This window comes from Cervus elaphus, chromosome X, assembly GCF_910594005.1.
Source record: "Cervus elaphus chromosome X, mCerEla1.1, whole genome shotgun sequence".
Taxonomy (NCBI): Eukaryota; Metazoa; Chordata; class Mammalia; order Artiodactyla; family Cervidae; genus Cervus; species Cervus elaphus.
The window spans coordinates 175,717,506-175,742,385 of record NC_057848.1 but is presented as its reverse complement, the minus strand read 5'-3'; the positions used below and the strand labels follow the sequence as shown (position 1 = coordinate 175,742,385).

The 24,880-nt window shown below is 42.5% G+C and overlaps 1 protein-coding gene across 6 annotated transcripts in view; it reads right to left on the bottom strand.

Moving 5' to 3' along the window:
* The window catches only part of NLGN4X (neuroligin 4 X-linked), a 370,297-nt gene that overhangs the window by 125,336 nt on the left and 220,081 nt on the right, over nucleotides 1-24,880 (bottom strand). For 5 of the 6 annotated variants that reach the window (XM_043897227.1, XM_043897229.1, XM_043897228.1 and 2 more), the window contains one exon: nucleotides 23,617-23,769. The exons of the other annotated variant lie outside the window; for it this stretch is intronic. In XM_043897227.1, coding sequence (XP_043753162.1) covers nucleotides 23,617-23,769 — 153 coding nt within the window. The remainder of the gene's footprint in view (nucleotides 1-23,616; nucleotides 23,770-24,880) is intronic. 6 annotated transcript variants of the gene reach the window in all.

The window sequence follows — 24,880 nt, the reverse complement described above, 5'->3', positions numbered from 1 at the left end:
TCTATAAAAAATAAACCAGACATATATTTCGGAAATTCTAGCTTTTTAATTACTGTGTAATTCATAGTAAATCATGGTAATAAGAGTATGTTTTTTTCATTCTGATGTACATAACCAAACATCTCTAACAATGAGACAGGCCGGGACCTGGGACTCTTTGGGGGCAATGCTTACACCTGGATAACGATCTCCTGGAGCAACAGATACAAAGAAACCATGAGGGATTGATAATAAGTGCCCACATACACAGCTGGGGCAAATTATGAACAAGAAACAGCAAGACCAAAACCACAACTGCAACTTCTGAGGAGCTGGGAGCAAAAGCACAGCCCCTGGGCATGATTTCTGCACACACACCACCAAGGAGATGGGAAGACCATTTAAGACACCCCTGGAACACAACCCACTGGACCCACTCCCAGTCTCAACCCACAGAAGGAGCCAGCTCACCCCAGCTCCCAGAGAAGAAGCAAGGAACCTGTTCACTGGTTCTTGTGCCTCCTGCTGCAATGTTCAAGAGATGCAGTTTTTATCGCTGGGTCAGGACGATCTGCTGGAAGAGAAAATGGCAATCCACCCCAGTATATTCTTCCTTGGAGAATTCTACGGACAGAGGAGCCTGGCAGGTTACAGTCCATGGGGTCGCAGAGTTGGACATGATGCGGCACACATACAGTCTGCAACATCAGCCCCAACTAAGAGTCGTCTGAACACCTTGTCTGGTGTCTAATCCATTTCTGTTGATGAAACAGTTCCAGGACCCGGATCAGTTATCAGTAACATCTCTCTGATTATGGCCAGTAAACAACGAGGTCAGCAAAATTTCTAACTTCTGCTCTTTTCCCTTCCTTAGGTCAGATGGACAATTCTCAGACCAAAAGTCAATTCCACTTGGGAACAGCTTTGATAACTACCAGTATCTGTTCTTCACGCCCCTTCTCGGATATTCTACAAGTTGACGTGACGGATGGGACATAATGGAATGTGTCTGAAGAGCTATCCTTCACTACTTGGCAGGCCCTGGGCATTTAGTGAATACCAAGTGCACAATCAGATTCTATTTAAGGGCGTCTCAGAGGAGATTTGATGGTGGGAAATTGCCTGCCACAGCCAGCCAGGATGTTACCTATGAAATAACTTCCACGTGAATCGCCTTACCATTTACCGGCCAGAAAATGTTCTAAATCTGGCTTCTTAACCCCAGCAGGATTTCGGATGCAAAGAGGAAGCAGCAGGAGCCTTTTCCCATGCAAATGTTACTCTGTGAACTGTATTTATTGCTGCTGAAATAGGTTGAAATAGTCACTAAGTCTTGTCTGACTCTTACAACCCCATGGGATTCTCCAGGCAGGAAGACTGGGGTCGGTTGTCATTTCCTTCTCCAGGGGATCTTCCTGACCCAGGGACTGAACCTGGGTCTCCAGCACTACAGTCAAATTCCTCACTGACTGAGCTAGCATGGAGCTGTAAAAACCATATCAAACGGAAAGAAAAGAAAACAGAGTGTATGGTTAACACAGAACCAGGGGAAATACATGGGGTTCACTTAACGAACTTCACTTAACATCATTGGGACTCCCCTGGTGGTCTAGTGGCTAAGATTTCCCCTTCTAATTCAGGGAGCATGGGTTCTATCCCAGGTCTGGGAGTTAAGATCCCTGCCTCCCTGCCAAAAAAAAAAAAAAAAAAAAATAGAAAACACAAGCCGTAAAACAGAAGCTATATTGTAACAAATCCAATAAAGACTTTAAAAATGGCCCACATCAAAAAAAAAAAATTGGAAAAAAGAAAAATGGTACAATTTACGATTTGCAGAAACATGGATGGATCGAGAGATGATCCTACTGAGTGAAATAAAAGACAAATAACATACAATAATCAATCACTTACTTGTGAACTCTAGACTATGACACCAGTGAATCTGTCTACTAAACAGACTCACAGATGTAGTAAACAAACTTCAGTTGAGTTCAGTCGCTCGGTGGTGTCCGACTCTTTGCGACCCCATGAATCACAGCACGCCAGGCCTCCCTGTCCATCACCAACTCCCGGAGTTTACTCAAACTCATGCCCATCGAGTCGGTGATGCCATCCAGCCATCTCATCCTCTGTCGTCCCCTTCTCCTCCTGCCCCCAATCCCTCCCATCATCAGAGTCTTTTCCAATGAGTCAACTCTTCGCATGACATGGCCAAAGTATCGGAGTTTCAGCTTCATCATCAGTCCTTCCAATGAACACCCAGGACTGACTTAGGGGTTACCAAACAAACTTACGGGTTACCAAAGGGGAAAGTGGGGGAGAGCTAAATTAGGAGTTTGGGATTGACGGATACATACGCCACTGTATACAAAATGGGTAAACAACAAGGGCCTACTGTGTAGCAGGAAGAGAAGGGGACGACAGAGGATGAGATGGTTGGATGGCATCGCCGACTCGATGGACATGAGTTTGAGCAAGCTCCGGGAGTTGGTGATGGACAGGGAGGCTGGGTGTGCTGCAGTCCATGGGGTCGCAAAGTCGGACACAATTGAGCCGCTGAAGAATAGCAACAGGTGTATATAGCATGGGGACTATGTTTGGATATCTGATAAGTAATCATAATGGAAAAGAACATGAAAAAGATGATATACACACATACATAATACTTACATATACACACACACACACATATATATATATACACATACAGACACATTTATATGGATACAAAACACAATCACTGCCATACACTTGAAACTAATAGGACATCGGGAATCAACTACCCATCAATGCAAACAATAAATCAATTTTTTAAAAGAGGTGGAATAATTTAAAAATGCTCTCCATTATGCCTAGAAGGGGCTGGGCTATATTTATGATAAAACAGTCCCAAATGTCTTACAGCAAAACTGCTGATTCGTGAATCACGGTCACAGTTCTGAGAAGGTTTTTACCTGCAGGATGAGGGCTCTGAGGAAAGGAACATGGGCCAGGTTTAGAAGTGAGAACAATGCTCAGGGGGAAAAAAAGCATTTCAGTAAAAAAAGATTCATTTGGGGTTAAAAAAAAAAACAAACCATTTAAGAACCAACTCGAATGAGCTTATCTCAGACAAGCTAGTGCTTGCATGTTGCGCTTGCCACCAAATCATGCCACAGTTGGGGTTACGGATTCAGTTCAGGATGAACCAAAAACCTGTGAAAGAAATCACGGGCAAATCCAGGATCCAATACGTTGTTCTTGCCGTGGTTCAGTGAGTAAAAGTCGTGTCCGACTCTTTGCGACCCCATGGACGTCAGCACGCCAGGCTTCCCTGTCCTTCACCATCTCTGAGAGCTCGCTCAAATTCATGTCCATCGAGTTGGTGATGCCATCCAACTATCGCATCCTCTGTGGTCCCCTTCTCTTCATTTTCTTATAGCAGCAGCTCTCAGATTTTTTTTTTTAACCTTAGTTTTAATCAAAGGCAAATTTCTCACCTACCACGGCCACTCGTTTCCAAAGGATGCAGAACATTAAAAAATAAAATTAAAAAATTGGCTACCAACTTGTAAGAGACTAATAGGAGCTGACTGTTTCTTTGTGGCAGTGTGGGGACAGAAAAGAGAAGGAAGATTTCCAGTGGTTAGAAAAGCAACAAGAAATATGAAAAAAAATATTTAAACATTAAATCTGAATGCCCAAAAACAATTTTACTAATGAAAATCATCTTTTCACTAAGACTCCCAAATTTCATTACAACCCAAGCAAAAGTAAATAACATCTTGGCATTTGGCTCAAAGCCTGAATAATTTGGGTACTGTGAAGAAGATATTAAGGAATCTTAGAAAACCACACCAAAGAGGGATCTCAAAAGACTTAATCATTGCGAAGACAAATTTCTTTCCCAAGTGATTTATATTTGAACCTTCTGCTATTTTTTCTCCTCGCTTCAGCCTGGGGCTTAAGTATGCCTTTGTGATTAGAAATGATACGGCATTAATAAATAGTGAACAAATATAATTTCCCTTCTCTTTGTGAAAAGTCATCATTTTAACAGCTTACAATACAAACAGAAATGAATGACCACCGAATACTGAAAAGATAAGTTGAAACACGCTCCTTTAAAGAATATTCCTTATTTTTAAAATTGTCACTAAGGGTGACAATGCATTTTTTTGCATCAGAAACAGCAACAATTATTCCACTGGTGGTGAGTGCTCAATCGCTAAGTCACATCTCACACTTTGCGGCCCCACAGTCTGTATCCCTCTAGGCTCCTCTGTCCATGGGATTCTCCACGGACAAGAATACTGGAGTGGGTTGCCATTTCCTCCTCCAGTGGATCTTTCTGAACCAGGGATCAAACCTGGATCTCTTGAATCTCCTACATAGGCAGGTGGATTTTTCACCACTGCACCCCCTGGGAAGACCACTCCATTGGTATATACTGATAAATATTTAAAATCACCACTTTAGCAAGTCTAAAGGTCATTTATATGTGCAATTTAAGTTGACAATGAGTTGCTATTGTTCTTTCTGAAGGAAATAAGTGAGAGGTGCTCAGTGTTAAATTTAAATCATAAGTGGTTTTTTTTCCCATCAGACTGAATGGTTTCCATTTAAATGGACTCCAGCAATGAAATAAATTAAACCATACTTGCTAACAAAACAGTGGAGGCAACAGTAAAATGAAACATGTAGGTATGAGCCATAGAACCTTGTAACTTGTGTGCGAATAACATAAGTTATATGCATTGCATGTTGTGCGTATCTTTAACACATAATTGATGAATGCAATATGTATAACATGCAATGCATGTAACAGATATTAATACACATAACATTCTGTGACTTTTCCATTTTGAGGAAGGGTCTTAAAATGAGGTCTTTAAACCTGGTCAAAAGCATATAAATTCAAAGAGCAACTGTAGTTCGCTCTGAATTCAAGTTGAGACACGCGAGTTGTAAAAAGTCAAGTTGAGCCCCATTATAAAATGCGGTGTGGGCCGACATGTTCCTTTGCTGGCTATTTGGTTTGTTGACGTGTTCCTCTTGAGAACTGTCTTTGAATTGAGCTGCTTTTACGCAGTTTTAAAGAGGGGCGCTCAGTGAGGCATAGCCCAGCTGAAATGTTTTTATTTTTCTTGTACTGAGGTGGAAATAACATAACAGAGACAAATATCAAGCTTCCTTGTTATACACTTAAAAGGATCATGATGTTAGCTGTCAATTACATCTATATAAAACTGGAAAATGACTCTTTCAGTGTTGAGTCTCTCCAAGTTAATAAAGGAATATTAATGGATTCGGCGAGCAGTGACAGGAACTATTAGCAAGGTAGCCTCACTTATCTGCCTATGTTGAAGCCACTCATCTGGCCAATCTGGGGAAAAGGAGAATATAATTGTTGGCCAAAAGGAAAGGAAGTTATTTCCACTCAAATGACTCTGCCAACAACTACCACCCACAATTCAGTGGGGATTAGGCCTGTTTGTTCCCCATCTTGTCCTGTTATCATCCATCCTTTAAGTCAGGTCTCACTAGCCTGCAGGTACCAACAATAGTGAGGACCACTCCTACATCTGAGACTCAGTAGGCAAAGGGCCCCAAATTCTTGAACAACACCTGGCGAAGGGTATGTGCAAGACACAGTAATTAGTCACTTGCATCTAAAACCAGAAAAGAGTGTTCAAAGATCTCTTCAAAGTAACAGGGAAGCAAAGTGAAAAACCACCACGCAAACACCAGCCTCCCGCAAACCAACGATGCTTTGAAGGGTAATAGGTAAAGCCACTGAGTTTGAAAAGTTTAACAGTGAGGCTTTCAGAAGGCCACTCCTTTTTTGAAAAGTCTCAGTTCAGCTCAGTCACTCAGTCGTGTCTGACTCTTTGCGACCCCATGAATCGCAGCATGCCAGGCCTCCCTGTCCATCACCAACTCCTGGAGTTTACACAAACTCATATCCATGGAGTCAGTGATTCCATCCAACCATCTCATCCCCTGTCGTCCGCTTCTCCTCCCGCCTTCACCCTTTCCCAGCATCAGAGTCTTTCCCAATGAGTCAGCTCTTTGCATGAGGTGGCCAAAGTATTGGAGTTTCAGCTTCAGCATCAGTCCTTCCAATGAACACCCAGGACTGATGTCCTTTAGGATGGACTGGTTGGATCTCCTTGCCGTCCAAGGGACTCTCAGGAGTCTTCTCCAACACCACAGTTCAAAAACATCAGTTCTTTGGCACTCAGCTTTCTTGACAAGTCTGGCAGTCACCTGAAAACCTGAGATGTATTTAAAATCCCTTCTCAACACATTATTGACCAGAGATGTATTAATACATCTTTTGTTACCCAAATGTTATTGCTTGGAGACTTACCAATACGTTTTTAGAGACAGATACATTAACGTCATTGTGTGAAGTTGTTAGAGCTTAAAATTGATCAAGGGTTCCTTATACAACATATGATCCCTGTTATCATTCACGTTTCGCTCCACTAGGCATCTGCTCCTAACTTGTGTATATTATAAACATGAAATGTATAAGGTAATTTAAACTTAAAATAATATAAATTTAATTATGTAAAAAATAAAAGTGACACATTGTCAAATGCTGAGTGCAGAAGAACTTTTCAGTGAACCTTACGCAGGAGCTGTCTCTGATTATCCCAGCGACATGGATCCTCGTGTCTCAGAAGATGCCATTTCTTTCAAAATACAGGTCTGATTGGGAGGATGTGAATATTACATCAATGAAAAGACAAAAGAAAACCTCAGTGACTGGCACAGAAAGTGCAAATGAAAATCATGGTACTTGAGACAGCTCTCTTGCTTCTGCACAAGAGGGGATTAAATGCAACATTTCATAAAGATTAGAAAACTTTGCAGGTGTGTTACCTGTGCCTGCTGAATGTCATAACCCCCAAACTGTTGGTGAAATAACAGATTTCATTTTTTGCCAGCCCCCTCTCCTCAACCCCCCCCACAAAAAAAAATCACTGCTCATAAGAATTATTTTCTGAGAAAATTTCCCAGTCAATAATGAGTTAAAGACCCACATAATCTTTTTTTGGCTATTCTACTATAATATCTTTATTAAGTTAATGATTTCAATTGGAAGATAATGACTTTACCCAGACAGCACATTAGAAAGCAGAGACACTACTTTGCCATCAAAGGTCCATCTAGTCAAAGCTATGGTTTTTCCAGTGGTCCTGTATGGATGTGAGAGTTGGACTATAAAGAAGGCTGAGCACCGAAGAATTGATGCTTTTGAACTGTGGTGTTGGAGAAGACTCTTGAGAGTCCCTTGGAATGCAAGGAGATCCAACCAGTCCATGCTATAGGAGGTCAGTCCTGAGTGTTCATTGGAAGGACTGATGTTGAAGCTGAAACTCCAATACTTTGGCCACCTGATGGGAAGAACTGACTCATTGGAAAAGACCCTGATGCTGGAAAAGATTGAAGGCAGGAGGAGAAGGGGACGACAGAGGATGAGATGCTTGGATGGCATCACTGACTCAATGGTCATGAGTTTGAGCAAGCTCCGGGAGGAGTTAGTGATGGACAGGGAAGCCTGGTGTGCTGCAGTCCATGGGGTCACAAAGAGTCGGACACCACTGAGTGACTTTCACTTTTTCATCCACCTCCTTGGAACTGACTCAAATTCCATTGTGTGTATGTACCACAGTTTCCTTATCCATTCATCAGCCATTGGAGACCTAGTTTGCTGACATTTCTCATATGATAATTTTCAGTAGACTCAAGTTAAAACATGGCATATGCCTTCTTTGAAATCCCCAGAGGGGGGATTAAGAAGCATTTGTAATTGGATTGGTGGAAGGAAAATAAAAAAGTGACAGTTTTTGCTTTATATATATACAGCTTTGTAGTTTAAGACTTCCCTAGTGGCTTAGGCAGTAAAGCGTCTGCGTACAATGTGGGAGACCAGGGTTCAATCCCTGGGTCAGGAAGATCTCCTGGAGAAGGAAATGGTAACCCACTCCAGTACTCTTCCTTGGAAAATCCCATAGACGGAGGAACCTGGTAGGTTACAGTCCATGGGGTCGCAAAGAGTCGGAAATTACTGAGCAACTTCACTTTTCTTTCTTGTAATTTAAGAAGAAAATGAGAGAGACAGCCCTATGCATTGCTGGAACAAAGGCATGCATTCTGTAGCCCATGAGGAAAAATGCTTTTCCTTCTTTCAAAGCTAGCAGTAAGTTTCAAAGGTTGAAAATGATCATGATTGGTTAAAATATCCATGCAACAACTTGAAGAGGAAAAAAAGAAAAAAGCTCTCTTAGAGACTTGTACTGTTTTGTTTTTATAACTATCAAAATCTGATGACAATATAAAGACATGCAGATTGAAAACATTGTTTAAAACCTTTGGTTTTCATTCAAGCCCAAATCCATGCCTCAGACAAAACTGTCTCCATTCAAGCTAACCGACATGGAATGAAAATAAATTCTGCGTGGATGACACTGCCATCCGTACGTGTTTCAAGGAAAACGAAACCTCCGGTATTCGCGAAAAAGCAACAGCTGCTGAGTGTGAGGAGTGGAAATAAACACAATTTCCATAAAATTAGGCATTCATGGATTTTGACAACCAGGAGTTCACTCATTCTGCAACTGAAAACAAATGTTGGAGTAAATATACTCACTCCCTCATGCAGGAGCTTTCACTGTGCATTATGAAGTCCAGAACACTGCCAGGAGAAATCATCTGAAAGGTGTTTATGGTCTAGTAAATAAGCAGAATTAAAAAGCAGAGACACCTCTCTGCAGACAAAGGTCCATCTAGTCAAAGCTATGGTTCTAAGCCTAAAGGAAACTGATCCTGAATATTCATCGGAAGGACTGATGGCTGAAGCTCCAATAACTTTGGCCACCTGATGTGAAGAGCAGACTCGCTGGAGAAGACCCTGATGCTGGGAAAGATTGAGGGCAGGAGGAGAAGGGGACGACAGAGGATGAGATGGTTGGATGGCATCACCAACTCAATGGACATGAGTCTGGTTAAGCTCCAGGAGTTGGTGATGGACAGGAAAAGCTGGCATGCTGCAGTCCATGGGGTCGCAAAGAGTCAGACATGACGGAGCGACTGAATAACAGCAAATGGTTACTCCAGTTGTCACATACGGTTGTGAGAGTTGGACCATAATGAAGGCTGACCCCTGAAGAATTGATGATTTCGAATTGTGCTGCTGGAGAAGACTCTTGAGAGTCACCTAGACAGTAAAGAGATCAAACCAGTCAATCCTAAAGAAAATCAACTCTGAATATTCATTACAAGGACTGAGGCCGAAGCTCCAATATCTGACCACCTGATGTGAAGGGCTGACTCACTGCAGGAGACTCTGACGCTGGGAAAGACTGAGGGCCGGAAGAGAAGCGGGCACCAGAGGATGAGATGGTTGGATGGCATCACGGACTCAATGGACACGAGTTTGAGCAAATTCCGGGCGATAGTGAAAGGCAGGGAAGCCTGGCGTGCTGCAGTCCATGAAGTCGCAAGGAGTCAGACAGGACTCAGAAACTAAACCACAGCAAGCACTCAGAAGGGAAGTACAATATGAGCTATGACCCACCCACCCCCCCAAGCCCATAAGGAAGATTGGGTCCATCCTTCATGTCAAGAAGCAAAGCCACAGGCAACTGAGTGTGGCTTTTTCTCAATAAAGCGACAATGCCATTGTGCCCCCTCGTTCTCAGAGAATGGAGAGACAGCAAAAGCGTGCGGTTCTCCACTGGGTCCTTGCTTCCCACGCCCTCCCCAGCAGCAGACTCTTGGCAAATGCCTGGGCACTTGCGCGGTTGTCTTGACTGCGGGCTGGGAGAGGTCACTGGACGCCAGAGGGCAAAGGTCAGGGATGCTGTTGAGACCCCACAGTGCACAACAGAGACCCCCCCGCCACAAAGCAGGAAACATCCATTCCAAATGTCAGTAGTGCAGAGGTCCAGAAACCGTGAAATCTGTAATACACTCTGACGTATGTGTGTTCATTGCTCAGTCATATCTGACTCTTTGTGACTCCATGGACTGTAGCCCGCCAGGCTCCTCTGGCCATGGGACTCTCCAGACAAGGATACTGGAGCGGGTTGCCATTTCCTCCTCCAGGGGGAATCTTACAGCCCAGGGATCCTCCCTGTGTCTCTGACGTCTCCTGCACTGGCAGGTGGGTTCTCTACCGCTAGCCACCTGGGAAGCCCAATAATACACTGGGAATTAGATGTCATTTCCTTTTCCAGAATGGAAAGTCAAACAAATTAAAAAAATAATAATAATAATAGTAAAAGGCCTCAAAAAATACTATCAAGCCCAGAAGCATGTAAAATGGACTATCCACCATGACCAGGTGGGGATTTACCGCAGGTTATGATGTCAGTTCGGAAGCCCAAAATTGATTAATGTAATACATCAAGAACAAAAACCACATGGTAATACTCCAAAGGAAAACAAAAATTAACTCAAAAGGGATCTGGTCTAAAACAATGTCTAAAACTGCAGAGCTCTGAACACATAATTGATTAAGGGATTTTTGCAGAAACTAAGGTCTGTGGCCACCAAATTTTTATGTAAGGTGAATATTGAAACATCTCCGTTCAATAACATGTGGGTCATAAAAGGTATATTAACACATCTCTTGTCAATAAGTTGTTTAAAAAATAGGAATAAAGAGGTGTGATCCTGGGTTATGGAAAGATTTCTTAAAGGAAAAAAAAAAGAGCAAAGGGCAAAGGCAGGAAGAGGTAAAAGAAATAAATTCAACTTCTTCAAAAATGAAAATCATTTGCATTTTTCAAAGGGCACCATCAAAATGTGGGAAGAAAATAAAGTGAGAGTAAATACTTGCAAGTCCTATGACGGCCAAGGAACATGCATCCAGAACATGTCATCTAAAAAACAAACATTAAAAACCCTCTGCATAAATCAATACTTAAAACATTGCTACTTCTGTTTGGCCGCAAGGTCGTCTTCCGACTCAGAGCGACCCAACGGATTGAAGCCCGCCAGGCTTCTCAGTCCACAGGATTTCCCCAGCAAGAATACTGAAATGGGTTGCCATTTTCTTCTCTAACTAAAAAGGTCAATAACTCAACAAAGCATGGGTAAATGGAGGATGTACAAATGGCCAAAATTTCAATATTCACACAAGAAGATACTCAACCATATTAGCCATCAAGGGATGCACATAAAAAATGGCAAAGTATTATATCCACCAGGATGCCTATAGTCCAAAAGACAGACAAGACCTACTCTTGGCAAGGAAGTAGAGAAATTGGAAACTTAATATTGGACGGAATATAAATTAGTGCAGACACTTTAGAGAATAAATTGGAAGTTAGTCAGATGATTAAAAACATAACACCCTATCATAGTACCCAGTAGGTATCCAAGAGAAGTGAATATGTATATCCATGTGAAAATTTGTACGTAAATGTTTAGAGTGCGATTATTCATCACATCCAAAAAGTGGGGAAAAAAATAGAAATCAAAAGATGAATCGATAAATAAAACATTATATCCATGCAGTAGAATAATATTTATCCATAAAAAGGTAACAAAGTACTGAGGTATGCTACAATGAGGACAGGATCTTGAAAACATTATGTTCAGTGAAAGGCAGACACAAAATAGCACATTGCATTGAGTCGATTGAAACATTTGTTCCAGGTTTTACCATAACATCTTACGGGAAAACCCAAATGAATGTTTTCGCCTACCCAATATATGAATCCATTGACATAAAATGGTCAGAAAAGACAAATCCACAGTGAGAGATAATAGATTGATGATTAATTAAGCTTTGGGAAGTTGGAAAGAATAAATATTGGGTTTCTCCTTGGATGGATGAAAATATTCAATAGTTAGAGGGCGTTGATGGTGCTGCTTCTCAAAGACATGGCTTTGTACCTTTAAATGAGCACCCTGTTTATAGACTGTTTTAAATAAAGGATATAGACACTGCAATGTAGGGGACGAGGCAATCCAGTGGCTCATTTACAAGAAGGTAAAGATGAGGATGAGGGAAAGGCCATTAAAAGAGTTCAGAGTATCCAAAAAAAAATGACCCTCGAGAGAACTAAGTCCATGAACTATTGCTACAATGGACAGAGAAGGCTAACTGGCATTAGAGGGGAAGAAACCCATAAATATAACCGAAATAAATATAAGCAAAACATGAATATAAGCAAAACCCATAAATATAACCGAAATAAATATAAGCAAAACATGAATATAAGCAAAACAAAAGGAGATGCAGAAACAGATGAGGCCATTTGTACAAGATTCTGTTTTTCTGGAAAGATGTGAAAGGCCTGGTTTTATCAAAGAAGTATCCATGATGTAGAAAAAGAGGGGTGATATATCTAGATGATATTATAAGTTTAGGTTATATAGAAGGGAGAGGAGGACGACAGGGTAAAAGATAACTTAGAGGCTCAAAGATGGAGTGAAATAGGAATCTTTCTGGGGTGTCCTCCATGTGTTTTGAAAAGCATAGAATTGAGTTAAGAAACATACATGTGTTCGTATATCTATTAAATACATACATATTTATCTCTGGATTTTATATCTCTCTATACACAGATATACAACCATCTCTCTACATCTGTCTATGTACTATATATATAACTATTGCTATCTATATATAACCTATCTCTTTAGTTTTATCTCTTCCTATATCTGTGTCTGTTTATCTACCTAGCTACCTGTCTATCTACCTGTCCACCATCTATCTAGCTACCATCTATCTTTTCCATGTTTTCCATCTCTATCTATGTGTCTTAACTATCTATGTGTCTATCTACCCAACTACCTGTCTATCTACCTATCAGCTATCTATCTACTATCTATCTTTTCTATTTTATCAACAATCTATCTGCCAGATGGCTAAGAAAAAAGTCACAACTGAGTCATCTAAACCATTGCTGGGATATCACAATGGCCGCTCTGAGTGACGGAAAACATTTCTCAATGCAAACTGGAAATGTTTCCTTATTCCAAAGTCACTTCCGCAACTCCCGTACAAATCTTAGTTGTCTTCGGTAGAGTGAGTGGTGTCTCGCTGTGAAGTCATCTCATACCTCTGTCAATACTGAGGGCTTCCCTGGGGGCTCAGTTGGTAAAGAGTCTGCCTGCAATGCAGGAGACCCGGGTTCGATCCCTGGATCAGGAAGATCCCCTGGAGAAGGGAATGGCAACCCACTCCAGTATTCTTGCCTGGCAAATCCCATGGACAGAGGAGCCTGACAGGCTATAGTCCACGGGGTCGCAGAGAGTCGGACACAACTGAACAACTAACTTTCACTTCACCTTTAGAATTGGTGGTGTCTCTTAATGAGGTTATCTCATACCTCTGTCTGTACTGAAACGTGTATCTTTATAACAATGCATGTATATCCTACCTACCTCTTTATGACAGACCCACTGCACAAGACCTAGATTTTTTTCTCCATAGTATCAGAACCTAGAATAAAGGCCATTGTACTGAATGCAACAAAAATCAATGCCTGTGACCCCAATTAATGGCATTAAAGAGTCTTCGAAATGATTTATTTGCACAAAGACCTCAGGTCATCCGTGACCAATGGCCGTTACGTCAAAGGGATGCATTTAACATTCCAAAATGCTTTTGAGCTTTTATGCTGAGAATCACACCCTTCTTTCAAACAACTGTTATTATTATTATTTTTTAATCAAAGGAAAAACTGCCCAACTCATCAGAGGGGACTTATCCAATCCATATGTTACTATGGAATCTTATTTTAAAAAGATGATTAAAAAGATGATTCACATTTTAGCTCCCTGTACTAAACAGTAAGACCTTGCTGTTTACCTATTCTATATGCAATAGTTTGAATCTGTTAATCCCAAATTTCTAAACCTTCTGCCCCCTGACCCCTCCCTAGGCAGCCACAAGTGTGTTCTCAACGGCTGTGAATGTATTTCTGCCTGGTAGGTAAAATTGTTTGTGTTGTACAGTCCACTTAGAAGTGAATTCATATGGTGTTTGTCTTTCTCTTTCTGACTTACTTCACTTCACGTTATGATCTCTCGGTTCATCGACGTTACTGCAAATGGCACTGCTTCGTGCTTTTTTCTGGCCGTCAATTATTCTATTATATTGTATACACGTATCACATCTTCTTTATTGATTCATCTGTATCCGTTCATCAGACAACAGTTACGTTGTCTGCATGTCTTAGCTATTGTTAACAGTCCTATGGACATAAGGGGTCCTTGTATCTTTTTAAATGACAGTTTTGTTTGTGTATATACTCAGGAATGGGATTGCTGGATCACCTGGCAACTCTATTTTTGTTTTTTTGAGGCATCTCCATGTCATTTTCCATCGTGGCTTTGCCAATTTACATTCCCACAAATTGTGCAGGAGGTTTCCCTTTCTTCCGAACCCCCTGTAGCGTTTGCTATTTGTAAACTTTTTAATGATGGCCATTCTGACTGGTGTGAAGTGGTCCCTCGTTGTAGTTTTGATTTGCATGTGTCTGATGATTGGCAATTTGGAGTATCTCTTCAAGCCACACTGTTTCATGTTAATTTTCTATGTGAGTACATGTCTGTATACACTTTGAAGGCACAGCCTTTGATTTTTCTATAATGCTGTGTAAAAAAAAAACAACAACAACCAATAAATATGGATTGAAATTTTTTAAAAAATATAACTTACATTTTAAAATGCACAGTGTATCTGCCATTTCTGGGTTACATTTTAACCCTTAAAATAATCTCTTTGATGACGTCCCTGGAGGTCCAGAGGTTAAGACTTCACTTTTCACTGCCTGGGATGAGAGTTCAATCCCCTGGTCAGAAAGCTAAGATCCCACTAAGCTAAGATGCCTCGGGGCCAAATAAGCAAAATATAAAACAGAAGCAATAAGGTAACAGAAGTCAATAAAGACTTTAAAAATGGTACACATCCAAAACTAGAAAAAGGTATTCTCTCTGATCCTGGTGTCCTCAAGGATTTATTTTCATAAAGGCCATGATCGAAAGTCCAATGTGTGAGGGGGAAAAGGAGAAAGAAAAATGGCCCACAGGCCAGAATGTGTACAGTCTTGGAGTGTTTCAGCCTCAAGGGTCCTTCAAGGTCACACTCCAATTGCCTTTTAGAGATTTTTCAACGATCTGCTTAGGACTAAGGACTAATTCTTTAAATACATCTGAGAGAGGAAGAAAAGATACGCAGGAAGAAAGCAGGTATTTCTCTTACAGATGTTGCTTAAAAATCATTTCTCCGATGGAATCATTGCCCGAAACTGAATTTCCGGCTCACCCCAATCAAGCTAATGTTGGAGGCTCTCAAATTCAATGCTACTCCTGGGACCTCACCAGTTTTTTTCTCACACTACACCATCTTCTACCCCAACTCAAATACCAACCACATCTTTCTTTTCTTCCCTTCTTTTTTTTTAAATCATGACTCAAAACATATTATTTTTTTAAATTTTTTTGGCTGTGCAGCATACAGAATCTTCATTCCTCAACGAGGAAACTAAATTGGTGAACCCCTGCTCCATGCTGGGAGCAGAGTCTTAAACACTGGACCACTAGCGAAGTCTCACACGTTTCCTTTCATTTAGAATGATGTTTGTGTGTGTTTATCCCCATGAGGACAGAAACCACACTTTAATGAATGAAAATCGATCAGTCCTTCTTTTACTGTGTGCAAACCAAAAGGAAGAAAGTGCACACCGCAGAGAAACTGGTTTCTTTCTTTTAGAATGAGTCATCATCGGAGACTCTGTTTGCGAGGCAAACGTCCAAGAAACATCCAAGAAAAAGAGCACTGTTTAACGGAGGCCCTGGGTGAGCAAATTAGCAAAAGTTCACGTGACACCCTAAAATCAGTTAACTGCAACGTATGGGCTTCCGTGGTGGCTCAGATGGTAAAGAATCCGCCTGCAATGTGGGAGATCTGGGTTCGATCCCGGGGTTGTGAAGATCCCCTGGAGGAGGGGATGGCAACCCACTCCAGCATTCTTGTCTGGAGAATTCCCATGGACAGAGGAGCCTGGAGGGCTGCAATTTACCGGGTTGCAAAGAGTTGGACATGACTGAGTGACTAAACACATACATGTGCTGTTTAAAGTAATTAATGAATTTATGTATTTAATTTTGGCTGAGTCGAGTCTTAGTTGCAGACTGTGGGATCTTTTGTTGAGGCGTGAGAGGCTTTAGCTGCCCCATGGCATGTCGGATCTTAGTTCCTGGACCAGGGATTGAACCTGTGTCCCCTAAATCGGAAGGTGGATTCCAAACCGCTGGACAGTCAGGGAAGTCCCAACATGTGCTTTTAGAATAGTCTTCTACCAAGCATGGCTGAACGCTGTGATGGCCAAAAGAGACTATGCATGCAAAAGTAACAAGGCAGCTTCTTTGAAGAAATTCTGAATCATTCATCAAGAGTTGGAGGAAATTCTCCATGATAACATAATCAATAATTTTGTGCATTTGAGATTGAACAAAAAAGTTTTTTCTACTGTAGCTTCTCATCACCCCTCAAATTCATTGCCAACCCCTCACTGCCTTTATCTGCTGCAGAGTTTTACTTTTCTCTGTGACATCACGGACTTGATGGACATGAGTTTGAGCAAGCTCCGGGAGCTGGTGATGGACAGGGAGGCCTGGCGTGGTGCAGTCCATGGGGTCACAAAGAGTCAGACACGCCTGAGTGACTGAACTGAAGCAACATCTATCTCATGACAGGTTCTTTATCCCACCCTAGAGGTTTCCCTATCTACCCTCCTCACGTGCTTCTAAAAATCCCAGAAACAGAGCATTCACCCTCAACCTAACCTCCTCCTTATGTGCGGGACAAATCAATGAATGCAGTGGGCATTTTCAGCCACCAGGAGGCAGAAGAGGAAAACCTAAGTCAATGATCATCGACATGAAACCTGCTTTTTGTCCAAGGTCCTGGTACTTAATCAACACACCAGCAACAATGGAAAACAGACGACAGTTTCCCAGTGAGTATTAAAGGTACACAGAGCTACTGATGAAGATGACGAAAGACCTTCTGTTTGGCAGAGGGGAGGGGTAAGCATCTTGCTTTTTTTCCTGAATTGCATACCTTTTGGATCAGGGAGGGCTTGACAGACAGCGCAGTGTAAAGAACCCACCCGCCAATGGAGGAGACGAAACAGACGTGAGTTTGATCCCTGTGTTGGGAAGATCCCCTGGAGGAGTGCATGGCAACCCACTCCAGTATTCCTGCCTGGAGAATCCCTTGGACAGAGGAGCCTGGCGGGCTACTGCCCATGGGGGTCACAAAGAATGGGACACGACCAAGCGACTAACACTTCCCCTTTCTTTCCAGTATTCTTGCCTGGGAAATCCCAGGGACGGAGAAGCCTACAGCACGAGGAGTCATGATGAGTTAAAGTAAACGGGGTGACTGAGCGCTTTGACTGGATCAAGGAAGCTTGACCTTCTACCCTGGTGCAGCATGTCCATCCTATATAACTGTGTCCTCTAGACTCTGGTGGATACACCTTCCTCCACCCCCCACTCCATCTAGAAAGACATCAGTGACCCCTGGAGACACCCAGTCTGGAAGCCTCTTTGCAGGCTGGCCAATCAGCCCAACACACACCCACCACGGAGGGTCTTACTCTGAGGGCTTCCATCCTTTCATCCTCGTCTGGCTTCGGGGTTGTGACTTGCTTTAGTTCAGTCGCTCAGTCGTGTCCGACTCTTTGCGACCCCACGGACTGCAGCACGCCCGGCCTCCCTGTCCATCACCAACTCCCGGGCCTTGCTCAAACACAGGTCCATCAAGTCGGTGATGCTATCCAACCGCCTCATCCTCTGTCACCCTCTTCTCCTCCTGCCTTTGGTCTTGCCCAGCATCGGGAGTTGTGAGTGGTCTTACATAAAGTGTCTGGACACTCCCCGTTTTCTGAAACCTGATGTACTTCACTTTTGGTTGTCTTTCCCCTCAGGGCAATACCTCATATTCCCTCTATCCATTTAGCGTCTCCCATCACTGACTCGTAAAGACTTTCTTGAGGATGAGAAGGCAAGTTTTTCAAGGTGGAAATCTAACCAGAGGGAATCTGACAGGTGAGAGAAGAGAGTGGACTTGGGAGGGAAGCATGAAGATCCCAGGAGGGAGAGATGGTGTTTTGTTTTTTTTTTTCTTTATAGATATGTTGATGAACTTTTGGGGCTTTCCAGGGGGCAGTGGGGGAAAAGAATTCATCTGCTAATGCAGGAGACACAAGATAATCACTGGGTAAAGAGATCACTGGGTTAGGAAGATATCCTGGAGTAGCAAGTGGCAACCTACCCCAGTATTCTTTTTTTTTTCCCCAGTCCAGTTAGTCTTTCCTGAAAAATTCCATGGACAGAGGAGCCTGGAGGGCTACAATCCATGGAACTACAAAGAGTTGGACTTGACTTAGCAACAGAGCATGCGTGGGTATGCATGCATACACACACACAAACTTTTGACCTGATGAGGAAGATGTCTTCCATGAGAAACCCAAAAGAAAATCTGCAGGAAAAGAGATAGTTGAATAAAGAACAAAGATTTATAGGGGGGAAATGGCCGAAGTACCAAACAAACAGGAGATGACGTCTTCAACTCTCTCAAGTGAAAGAGAAATGTACGTACCAGCTAAATAGGAAACTGACATTTCTCAGCAGAGAAATATCCGGCATGTTCTAATAGAAGGAAACCAGTGAGTAGCCCAGATGGAAATTGCTTGTCTGCACATGAAAAGTGAGCAGGTGTTTCTGATGTTCTGTGAATCCTTGAAAAGAGGCAGTTATATAAAACCATATGGGTGACATTTCATCGGACCATAAGATAGTTGTCAGGTGAGAAATCTGATGAGGTCATTCTTTGGGTCAACGGTCTTATTTCCATGTACGGGTCAAAGACGGTAAGAATGCAACTAAATGGGCTTCAGAGGTTAGACACTGGATGGGTGGAGCAAGCCTTAGATCTATTGCAACAAGAGCCTGGCTTTTTCCAACATCATGGCTGGAGCCCATATCACATGAGCATGCATCACGGTGAATCATCAGTAGTGATTTTAAGGAAATTGCATCAGCAATCAAGGACCTGCTTTCAGGAATATAAAAATACACTGTAAGCCCAGCAGCATTATTAACATTTCCCAAGGAGTCCTAGATTAGGTAATAAATTAGGTGCTCGGATTAGACAATAAATTAGGTGCACACTAGCTAAGAAAGGTTTGCGTGAGGCAGTTCTGATGAAAGAAAAAATTCATTGTTTGAAAACCAAGTGTGGGGATCATCTCATTTATCTCCCATTACAAGTGCCTTATCCTTGTTTTTCAAAAGAATGATAAATGGAAATTTAGGTGGTATTGGATAGATACTACATTACGTTTTTGGCTAGTTGCGGGTTTGTTTTTTTTTTTCCTCCAGTGGCTCAACAGTGATGTTAATAAGATGTCCAAGTTTATTATTAACACTGGAAATTATTCAGTGACTGGACTTAAGGGTCACTAGAATCACCAACTCAGTGGACATGACTTTGACCAAACTCTGGGAGATGGTGAAGGACAAGGAAGCCTGGTGTGCTGCAGTCCATGGGGTCGCAGAGAGTCAATCAAGCGGCTAAACAACAGCAAACAATTCCTGGGCTATGAAACCTCAGGTACACAAACCCACTGCATGGTTGTATGGTATATGCACAATAACCACCCAAGGGAGAGAGCAGAACCACCTTTCACAGAGATTCAGAAAATGTTAGCTGGCTGTGCTCAATGTCACATCACAGACAACCAACGCAGACAAAGTCCCACTTCATTTTTATCCCGTGCCACTATGCTGCGTTCCTTCTGATCATCATTCCTTTTTCAAAATTTCTCTTTGGGGCTAGCAAAACAGCATTTGTTACTCTGAAAAAAAAAAAGTAAGGTATATATATTCTTTCTATAAAGAAAGCTGAGCACCGAAGAATTGATGCTTTTGAACTGTAGTGTTGGAGAATACTCTTGAGAGTCCCTTGGACTGCAAGGAGATCCAAGCAGTCCATTCTAAAGGAAATCAACCGTGACTATTCATTGGAAGGACTGATGCTAAAACTCCAATACTTTGGCCACCTGATGTGAAGAGCTGACTCACTGGAAAAGACCCTGATGCTGGGAAAGATTGAGGGCAGGAGGAGAAGGGGACGACAGAGGATGAGATGGTTGGATGGCGTCACCGAGTCCATGGACATGAGTTTGGGTAAACTCCGGGAGCTGGTGATGGACAGGGAGGCCTGGCGTGCTGCAGTCCACGAGGTCACAAAGAGTCGGACATGACTGAGCAACTGAACTGAACTGAATAATCTCAAACAATGCTCTTCCATCCCTTAGGCAGAAAAACAGCATTTGGGCATGTATGACTCTTAAAAAAAAAAAAAGTTCAAATGATGATTTCTACGTTTTGGTGTAAAAAAAAAAAATCCACTCCTGTCAAAAGCACTAATACAGATGATCACCACAGCGCATGTTGTACCATTTCATTGAGTCATTAAAAAAAAAAAAAAAAAACCCTGCATGCCAATGGTTCAAAATATTTTCAGAGAATGATAATAGCAATTTTCCTTGCAAGCAAAGAAGTCAACGACCACCTCCCGGTTTTCCACGCAAGAGGTCTGAGAAAGATTGACCGAGTCACGCTTGAATGAAATCTATCGCCCTGCACAAGCAGCCGAGCTGGCCCACTTTCGCACCTTCAGATAAAGGGGGGTCTGTGGTATTGGGCTTCACACGAACTCACTCGCGGAATGTAAATAGACTGTCTCGGGGATGCTAAATTGCTTCTTTCATTTCCTTGCCGGGACTCTTGCAGCTTCTCGGTTGCCCTCCCCAAGATTTGTTTCTTCTGACTCTCAGCAGCAGAAGGTAAACTTAAAATGGTTCAAATGAGGAAAGTTAGAAAAGGGAGCTTTTTTTTTCTTTCTTTTTTAAAAAAAGGGGAAAAAAGAAAAAGAAAAGAAGGTGTGTGCAATTCCCACAAAATTGTTCCAGATTCAAAAAAAAAAAAAAAAACGGGCCAAACAGCTAAGAGATCACCATGTAAAGCCTGCTTAATACCAGCTGGGCGTTAAAGAGGGGAGATGCGACGATTCCTCTTGAAATCTAACCTTTTAAGCCGCATCACCGCCACGGCGATCGGGCAAGACAACGTTTTGCTACTCCTGCAAAGCGACAGCTTGCCCAAAACCAGCGGCAGCAGGAGCTGGTGACGCTCCATAGAGACCCCCACACTACGCTCTTTGAAAGTGCTGCCAGGGGGCATGCTGTGGTCCCCGGCTTCCTCTGCCCACCTCGTCCTGAGAATGGACCTTTTGTGAAAGATCACGGGACACCACTTCCTGTCTCAAACACCAGTAGCCAAGGCAACTCCCCAGAGGATTCTGAAACAAACAAGCAAAAAAGTACTCAGAGGGGCATGCGATCCACGGTCTTCGAAATGAACGGAAATGACTCGGAAGATTTGGCTCGGAGCACCCATGTGAGAAAAGAAAGGGAAATAAAAATCACGAAACGAGAAGGCTCTAGACGCTAAGTGATGCTGTCTACCATCTCATCCTCTGTCGCCCACTTCTCCTCCCACCCTCAGTCTTTCCCAGTGAGTCAGCTCTTCCAATCAGGTGGCCAAAGGATTGGAGTTTCAGCTTCCACATCAGTCCTTCCAATGAACACCCAGGACTGATCTCCTTTAGGAGACTGCTTGGATCTCCTTGCAGTCCAAGGGACTCTCAAGAGTCTTCTCCAACACCACAGTTCAAAAGCATCAGTTCTTTGGTGCCCACCCTTCTTTATGGTCCAACTTTCACATCCATACATGACTGTTGGAGAAATCTAAATACCTTTGACTAGATGGACCTTTGTTGGCAAAGTAATGTCTCTGCTTTCTAATATGCTGACTAGTTTGGTCATAGCTCTTCTTCCAAGGAACACGTGTCTTTTAATTTCACAGCGGCAGTCACCATCTGCAGTGATTTTGGAGTCCAAGACAATACGATAAATAAATAACGCCCGTCGCTGTTTCCATTTTAAAAACCTGAAATTTCAAGTCCTCTATGGATGTTCCAAAAGGGACAAGTGTGCAGACATCTTGCATTTTTCAATTAGAAAGTCACTTCAGCAGCTGTCCCACTTCCCTGGGGTCTTCTATACGTGAATGTTTTACTGGTGAATGAAATGAAACACTCACAAGAAAATTCAAAAATCAAGTTGAAAATAAAATATTCTTGGTGATACTTGTGTATCTGGAGAAAACATTTTTGATGTTTTGTTGTTTGACACAATTCCATAAGTCCAGTTTTTTTTTGTTTGTTTGTTTGTTTTTTACCATAACCATCCTATGACACACAGATTTCATTCTCAGGGCCACACTGTTACAAATTCAATTTTCTGCACCATCTCAATGCATTTTTTTTTCCTCTGCCTTGCTACGAGGCTTGCAGAATCTTAGTTCCCTGACCATGCATTGAACGCGTACCCCTTGCACTGGAAGCTCAGAGTTTCAACCACTAGACCACCAGCAAAGCCCCCTGAATGCATTTTTGCCTGGAAAATAAATGCGGTTACATAAACCATGGATATTATTCATGAACTGACCAAGAACAGGCAAAACCACAGAAGATAAGCCTCAAAATATTACCATCAAAATGCTATTTTTTTTTTCTTGCAACCATACTGTTGGTGAAAATGAATTTAAAACCAAAACAACAGACTGCTGCTCTTGAATTCCGATGCTCTTATTCAAGGTCTTCTCACAGTAAATCGCAAAATTTACACAAAATGGAAAATCATCAAGTTACAAAATTCACATAAGAGTATTTCATCCCAGCAGAATGCAACAGTCATGTGGCCACCTACCGCCTCTCCCCTTCAAGATCCATTAGATACAGAATATCCATTAAGAGAGTAAGTGAAAGAGTTTCCAGCTCATGATCAACACAGACACAAAATCACAAAAGGTCATATATATGGTCCATTGTCCACCTTACCGAGTTATCACCTGTTACCAAACGCTTTATCAGACAGCACCCAACTGCGTTCACTCGACAAGCTTATGTCAGCCAAGCCCAGAGAAAGAAAAGCGCTTTGCCTAACATCCCAAGTTCATTCGATGGCCCAGGAGGCTGATTGGGTTAGAGGAGGGTTCAAGGAAAGCGAAACCACTGGACGAAAACGTGAAAATTAAACGAGAGGAAAATGATTGGTGCTACTGGAAAGTCACGGAAGGAATGTATCTTGAAGCATGAAGTGAGTTTTGTAGCACAAAATTCCTAGGCATTGGAGTAACGTCCGTGGAAGCAACAAACCCCACAAAACAATTTTGTCACAGACTCCTGTGTGCTGATGGTCGAGGAGGGTCCGAGGGAGTGAAGTCTCTGGATGAAAATGTGAAAAGTTAACAGAAACGAACAAAAAAGAAATGTGAAAGTTAGGGAACAAATGTATCACAGCATGATACAAAGAAAACTGACGGTCCCACGTGAAAGTTACGGAACAGATTCACCTTGGAGCATGAAGTGAGGTTTGCAGCAGAAATTCATAGGAACTGCAATAACATGAGTGGAAGCAACGAGCCCCCCACCCCCCGACAGAACAAGAAGCAGAACTTGCTCGACCTCCACAGGCACTCACTCACCCAGGATGCCCAGGCGGTAGTTGATGGTGATGACGATGACGTTGCCGTAGCTGGCCAGGATGCTGCCGTCGATCATGTTGCCTGTGCCCTCCATGTAGGACCCGCCGTGGATGTACACCATCACCGGCTTCTTGCTGTTCTGATCATGGATGTCTGCAAGAAAGAGCCAAGTAAGGGAAGAAAAAAAGAAAAAAAAAAAAAAATCACACTGATTAACCGAGACTTAACTGAAAGACGTTGAGTGACTTTCCCTAGTTTGGGGTGGGAATCCATCGCATGGCCCTTTCTTGAATTAGGGATACCTCGGTTAAGATGGTCAGATGGCATCATGGACTCGACGGACATGAATCTGAGCAAACTCTGGGAGGTGCGGAAGGACAGGGAAGCCTGGCAAGCTGCAGTCCACGGCGTCGCAAAGAATCGGACACGACTGAGCGACTGAACAACAGTTAAGAGGGCTTCAGGGTAAAGGTCGATGCTGTTATATTTTCTACGCAAAGAAATGATGCGGACATTGGAATGAATTTGTATGCGTGGGTACCTATTCCATATGTACCTATGAAACTACAGATTTAACCAGTGAGACAAATGAGTCACTTCTCCCCTAGATAGTAATCAAACCCTAGAAGGGGACATGCTTTGAAGAAGCCCATGACGTCTGTTAGCGGTAAAGAATTTGTCTGCAATGCAGGAGACCCGGGTTTCATCCCCAAGTTGTCAAGATCCCGTGGAGGAGGGCATGGCAACCCACTCCAGTACTCTTGCCTGGAGAATCCCATGGACAGAGGAGCCTGGTGGGCGACAATCCATGGACTCACAAAGAGTCCAGACACCAAAGAGTGACTAACACACATACATAGTATCTACTAAAACATATATTTTAATTATCTAAGTTAGCGCAAAGTCAGCTTCAAAATTATCACTTTTTGCCGTAACTGCCCTCTTCGGTCAAAAGTGAGCTTAGAGATTCACTTTCGACCTAACAATGAGAACATGATACTTGTAGTGAAACTTCAAGCTCTCCATACATTATGACAAGAAGAAAAAATGGTTAAAAATGATCAACAGAACAGAAACATGGAAAAACAAAGAAAGGTGCCCAAGCAAGTGTCTTTTCTCTAAATGACTGTTTGCAACAAGATGCTAACTCAAGTGACAAAAAAAAAGTGAAAGAGACGTGAGCTGAAATAAGATGGCACAAGACTGCAACCTCAAGGTGAAATGGTTGCAATCCTGCTCATTTCCACATGGAATAAAAATTCCC